Below are 6,000 nucleotides of genomic sequence, written 5' to 3' on the forward strand. Positions count from 1 at the left end.
ATGGGACGTTATTGATTTTATGACACTGCATGAAACTCTTTTGGTAATTATTTTCTGCAGAGGATATTTTCTTGAAGATATTTGCAAAGATAAAAAGAGAGAGAGGGTGGGGATCGAGGAAAAAAGAAGAAAGAGTGAGAGGAGAATATTTGATCTTAACAAATCTTTATTATAAATGGAGAAAGAGACGTACACATGTATATACTCCATTACAAATACATACAGATAAGAGAGAGAGAGAGGAAGAGAGCAAGATAAAGAAATATCAGACAGAAGACAAAAGTTGTGAGGACAATCACGCTGCGATCCCGGGTTAACCAATTTATTTTAATTACATCTTAAAAACATCCACCTAATTATTGGCATAGTTTCAATGATAACAATTAAAAAAACTGATGGTACATATGCATTTTTGCCCATGAAAAAACGAATGTTCCTTCTTATTTCATTCATTGGCATAAATGAATCACTATTAACCATTTACCAGTGATGCCTTGCAGACTGAAAATTATTTTACTTCTTTGGGACCCAGTTATTTTCTAGACAACACGAAGTAATTCTGTAGATAGATATGATATAATATCATAATCAGGCCCATGTATAAACTGTCAGTAAATCATCCTTCGTTCTTTTGAAAAGCAACTACAGGCTCATTCTGAATTTCTTCGAGCATTAGATAATCGGAGGTCCAAAGTTCGTCAGCGATTACAATGCCCGTGTAACAACGAAGTTCTTTTCATTTTCCTGACTATGATTCTGTTTGTTTACCTACTTTTGTCTCCAACTCCGTGTCTGGCTACACAATGGGACAGACGATAATAATAATAGTAATGGCGGATTCTAGATCTGGTACAGAGCTCATTGTCCATCAAGCCTGGACGCTCCCGGCTCTCCAACGTTTATCAGCGCCAAAGCCATCTTCACTTGGGCACAATATGGCTACTCGAGCTACTTGAGATAGACTACACAAACAGTCCTTTTCAGGACTACACACCCTCAAGAAAGATTACCGACAGTCCTTTTTCAGGATTCCTCAATCCCCTCTCTCTCACTCTCTCTCTCTCTCTCTCTCTCTCACACACATGGTGCACCCGCAAGCCTACTGTTTATTGAGATAGATAGTTACGTCCAACCGAAGTTGCTTCTGATTTGTCCGGCATTTTATGAAGCTCCATGATATAACCTGTGGCCCATCCCGCGTACGCGTAGATGCGTGTAACCAGGGAAGGATCTAGGGTGTGTGTGTGTTTGTGTGTGTGTGTGTGTGTGTGTGTGTGGGGGGGAGTTAGGCCCCCCCCCCTTAGCAAATAGCTAGATACGCCCCTGGTAACAACTATCTCTCTCAATACGCTTTGGCCTTTGGGTACATGCATACCCAAGTCACATTGAAGCAACCAACCCTAGATCGACAACAGACTGATCAAACAGTTTGTTTAAGTCAGTCGGTTTGGCGGTGTGACTGAGTAATCACAAAACAGTTTTCGTCATATTTTAACCATGCCGGCGCCAGGAGGGGGGGGGAACTCCAACAAGATGTAAAATTAACGTGTTTTTCCTCAGGGGTGGGGGTCCGGGCCCCCTGGACCTCTGGATCCGCCACTGTGGTAGGCCAAATTCTGAATATCCATGGCTCTGATTATTCATACGTGTAATTGGCGCAGTTTTATGTCGATGAAAATTCGACCCAGAAAGTAGAAGCACACGAGGTACTAATGCGAAAGTGGCCTTTCTACTCATATATTTATATGCCCTGTCAATACAAAATATATCAGATAGACAGATTCAGATAAGCATAATTTTAATTAAACACTCGGCTTATTGTAAAATATTTCTACATGGCAGCTGCTAAAAAAGGTCGTATGTATAATGATCGCTTAAACTATCATACACCACCGTGGCATTACCATAAAACTGTGACGTTTAAATTCTTAAAGGGATAGTTGAGTTTTGTTGCAGAGGGCGCTACACAAAATATTTGTTTGCGAGATAATGAAAACCTGAGTGTCAAATTTGGAACAACAAACAATTTAAATGACATAATCATCTTTGTTTGATCTAAATCGAATCAGAGACGGCTGAAATATCCATAAATATAACGATTTCTAATATCTGTGGTGCCCCACAAATATTCTATAATTTGAACCAGCCGTTGAAAAAACTAGATAGCGCCTAGAACCTATACAATTTATTGCAGCCGAAGCCGATGTTGGGTTTTTGTTGACTATTTCGTGTTGGTTACAATTCACACAACCAGCCGGCCCGTGTATTGTTATTTTTAATTAACTAATTAACTAACGGTCACCGTATTTTGGGGAAAGTGGAGCTGATTTGGTATGATCGTTTTAGCAAATTTCACACATTTCGGGGTACAAAATTACCTTCATAGCAATTTTAGGTCCTAAAAGAGCACTAGAAATGTCATAAATAAGAATCAGAGCAATAACCATGAACTTTGAAGGCATTTGCAGTCTGAAACAAGAAATCAACTATCCCTTTAACGGGAAAATCAATAAAAAGAAAAATATATGTTCTTGGTATGAATCAGTTTCACTTTCTACCTTATAAATTTATATACATTTACTTTATCATATTTCATTTTCAATATCATGTACTCATTTTTGTTCACATGGGCATATCCGCATGCCTTCTGGAGGGCGTTTCACAAAGCCCCTTTTTGAATGACAAATGACAAAATTCAGTGACAACGCTGCTGATAACCAATCAGAAGCAAGGGTTTCAATAGCTTATCACAAAAACTGTCATATGTCATTGATGACAAGATTTGTGAAACGCGCCCAGGTGTACATGTACTTGAGAACATCCTTAAAACATATATTCAAATCTTGATTCCCAACTATGGCAAAAATATTTTATACCTCTCCACTTGAGTCATAAATGTTTCTTCATCGCCTGTCAACTATTGTACTTCTATGGTACTTCTATTGTGCCATGATCTATTAGATCGGTGACTAGACTGTGGTTCTCAAGGTTCGAGTCCCACCACGACACTAATGACCTTTTGTAAGACGTTATCAACATTTGCAACACTCGACCCAGGTGAGGTAAACGGCAGGAATTAAGTTCTTGAAATGCTAGAGCGCCATAATGGCAGCCAAGCTCAAGCCGGGGTAATAATTGTAAAGCGCCAAGAGTGTCAGGTTTGACAGACATGAGCGCAGTACAAGAACGAACTATTGTTTTCGGTATTTATTTATTAGTATTTATAATAACACTAACAATTTCGTGACATCAGGTCATCGAATCATTATCACTATCTTTAGAAATACGTAAAGAAAATCTGTATTGGCATGGTTATGTTCGATATTGAACCAGTGACTTACAGTAACATCCAAAAGGTACCATGAAATCAAACTGGGCCAATTACAATTTAACTTCTAAGAAATAGAGTCTATTTAAAGAAGCAAATGCAAGTGTGTGTGGAGTGAGAGAAACCATGCGACATAATGCATGACCTACTTTCACGTACTGTGGACTGAACCGTCCTCTCTCCTTCAGGTTCAGACCATCAAGTTCATAGAGCCTGATCAGCACTTGTCCGGTGTTTTGATCAAAACTCGCTACATACACCCTGTCCTGCTCGTCCACGGCGTGATACAGGTGGACACCCTGTGGAGATTGTAGATACCTCCCGGAATTCCCGTCCCTGTCATACACCATCACCATCCTTGGGTATTTAGTTTTCCTGAAAGAACAATTTGTGACGATCAAACCCGACTTCGTTGGAGATGCCTGGTAAGTGATTTCGTGTGTAGTTGGCAAATTGTGTTTGAGTGTCTTTCCAGAGGGGTCGTAGATGGAAACATAGTTAGAATGTTGAGTCATGAGAATTTCATCTGATTGACTCCTACTCAACCTTACAAAATGTCCACTGCTTTTCACTCCGGTGGTAGATTTCCGAGCGCCACTTCGAGAATACCTGTGTACCTTTGTATGACCTGTAGATACGCATAGAGTCATGTCACTTTGAAATACAACATCAAAACATTTCATTCCGTTTGGAATTTGGGAATAATTCCAAGGTACATCTTCATCTGAACTAAAGATATCAATTTCATTTGGCTTCCGATATGTGATTGCCACTGAGTTATTGTTGTATTTTGTCATCGCTTCAAAATTGTCACGTAGAGCTACACTCTTAATGACACATGGTTTTGGTTGACTTATGGACTGTGGTCTGGCCAGTGTTTGTGGCAATTGGGACCTCTTCTCCCGGGCTTCCTCTCCCATGGTTGCTGCAGAAGTGTCATCGGAAGCGCCCTTCAGTATGCCATCCAGTGCAGCCTCAGCCTCTGTTTCTGCGATATTTCCAAGGTCAAGACTAGTGTCTTCTGAAGGAGTGAACCTCTGTTTCTGTGCCTTCTCTCGTATGGTTGCTACAAAGGTTTGATCAACAGCCTCCTTTAGCAAGCCATCAATCTCTTCGCAAAGGAATGTGTGAGCAACCAGACTGTCCGCCTCAAGACATCCTAGTCTGCCATTAGCCACCAGATCTAACGAACTACAAATGCTCTTGATCATCTGTTCGTCCTTCGATTTGACACCGTTGAGGGCTTCATCGAAACCACGCTCCAGAGCATTGATCTTCTCAACGAGTGCACATCGGTTGTCTTCTAGTTGCTTAACCTTCGTATGACATGCTTGGCCGACATCTTCACGTAGTAGCTGAAGAGCACTGTGTGCTTCATGACGATGTGTCTCCACAGTCTGAATGTTCTTCTCCAGTTCTGATTTCTTTGCTTTACAACGATGGAGAAGATCGCTCACCTGAAGAACGAAAGTAGTAAATGGAAGCAAAACAAATTTGAAATTCCGATCACATTTTTTAATCACCACTGTAAAGGCCCGTTCAGATAAGGTTGGAAACTTTATGGAGCACGGTTTAAGACAGCATACACCATAGCTCATATAGTTGAAATATTGTATTATAATCCTTTTCATGAAATTATTGAGATTATATGATTTATTTTTGTATAACGTTGATATCTCCCTAGACCCTTATAGATCTATCTCTATGATCATTACAGTCTATCAAGAATAAATCGTATTGTTACGATAAGAGGAAAGACACAATTATTATAATTTCATTTGGAAACGGTATACATTTGGGTAATATGTTGAGAATAATAGATATTCGAGTGAACAATATATTTAAAACCGTTCATGAATGACCTGCCATTGGACTACATACCTTAACCTGTATTTCCTTTTCGAAGTCCTGATGTGATTGTATCTTATGATCTCGATGATCGATGATGACACACTTGAAACAGACGCGTATCTTACAATCCTGACAGAAAATATGTTTGTTCTCTTGTCTGTGGGCGGAACATTTCTCGGAGCAGCTACCAGGTTTGAAATTTCCCTCAACGATATCATGGATAGATACGATCTCATGACCGTCGAAGAACAGCTTCAGTTGTTTGTGGCCAACGCAGCATTGATCACACATGTATGCATCGCATGTACTGCAGAAAGCGATGGCCTCTACCTGAAGGTTGCAGACAGTGCACTTTTGCCGCATCTCCAGGATGGCACTGCCCCCTCCAGACCTGGCACGGTGGTCGTCCACGAGTCCATTGACCGTCACATTGGGGAGGAGATCGTCGACCCGGTTAGCGGACAACTTCGTCACTGTCCTGCAGAGAGGGCATACCATGTGATCAAGATCCTGGTGGGATAGGTCGTATTTCCTGAGACAGGTTCGACAGAAGGTATGTCCGCAAGAGGTCAAGAGGGTTGCATCGTCGAATATACCAAGACACATTGGACATGTCAAGCCTTGTGAAGAGATCGGAACGTCCTCTTCTTCCTGTTTCTCCGCCATGGATGTGATGTACGAATGGCTGACCAATTAGAGAGAGCAATCAAGCATAAAGCTGCACTATATCCTGTATGTTTAAAGAGTTTGTTGTATACATGAAGAATATACGTAGATCTGTGATCTTGATAGTGTTACAAACATGATATTTGCAGGCCTAA

The 6,000-nt window shown here is 40.7% G+C and overlaps 1 protein-coding gene across 1 annotated transcript; it reads right to left on the reverse strand.

Annotated features, from left to right (window-relative positions):
- Window positions 1-1,741: 1,741 nt before the first annotated feature.
- On the reverse strand, window positions 1,742-6,000 carry LOC105439890 (E3 ubiquitin-protein ligase arc-1-like). Its single transcript, XM_030988184.1, has 3 exons — window positions 5,210-6,000; window positions 3,478-4,785; window positions 1,742-1,750 (listed from the first exon to the last, which is right to left on the reverse strand). Exons 1-3 carry the CDS (start codon window positions 5,843-5,845, stop codon window positions 1,742-1,744), a joined length of 1,953 nt encoding a protein of 650 aa, XP_030844044.1. The 5' UTR covers window positions 5,846-6,000.

Source organism: Strongylocentrotus purpuratus, unplaced genomic scaffold, assembly GCF_000002235.5.
Source record: "Strongylocentrotus purpuratus isolate Spur 01 unplaced genomic scaffold, Spur_5.0 spur5_scaffold_17, whole genome shotgun sequence".
Taxonomy (NCBI): Eukaryota; Metazoa; Echinodermata; class Echinoidea; order Camarodonta; family Strongylocentrotidae; genus Strongylocentrotus; species Strongylocentrotus purpuratus.

Coding starts and splice junctions, on each gene's coding strand:
- LOC105439890 (XM_030988184.1), bottom strand. CDS start 5,845: ATGGCGGAGAAACAGGAAGAAGAGGACGTTCCGATCTCTTCACAAGGC. Junction 4,786..5,209: donor AAAAGGAAATACAGGTTAAG/GTATGTAGTCCA, acceptor TTCGTTCTTCAG/GTGAGCGATCTTCTCCATCG.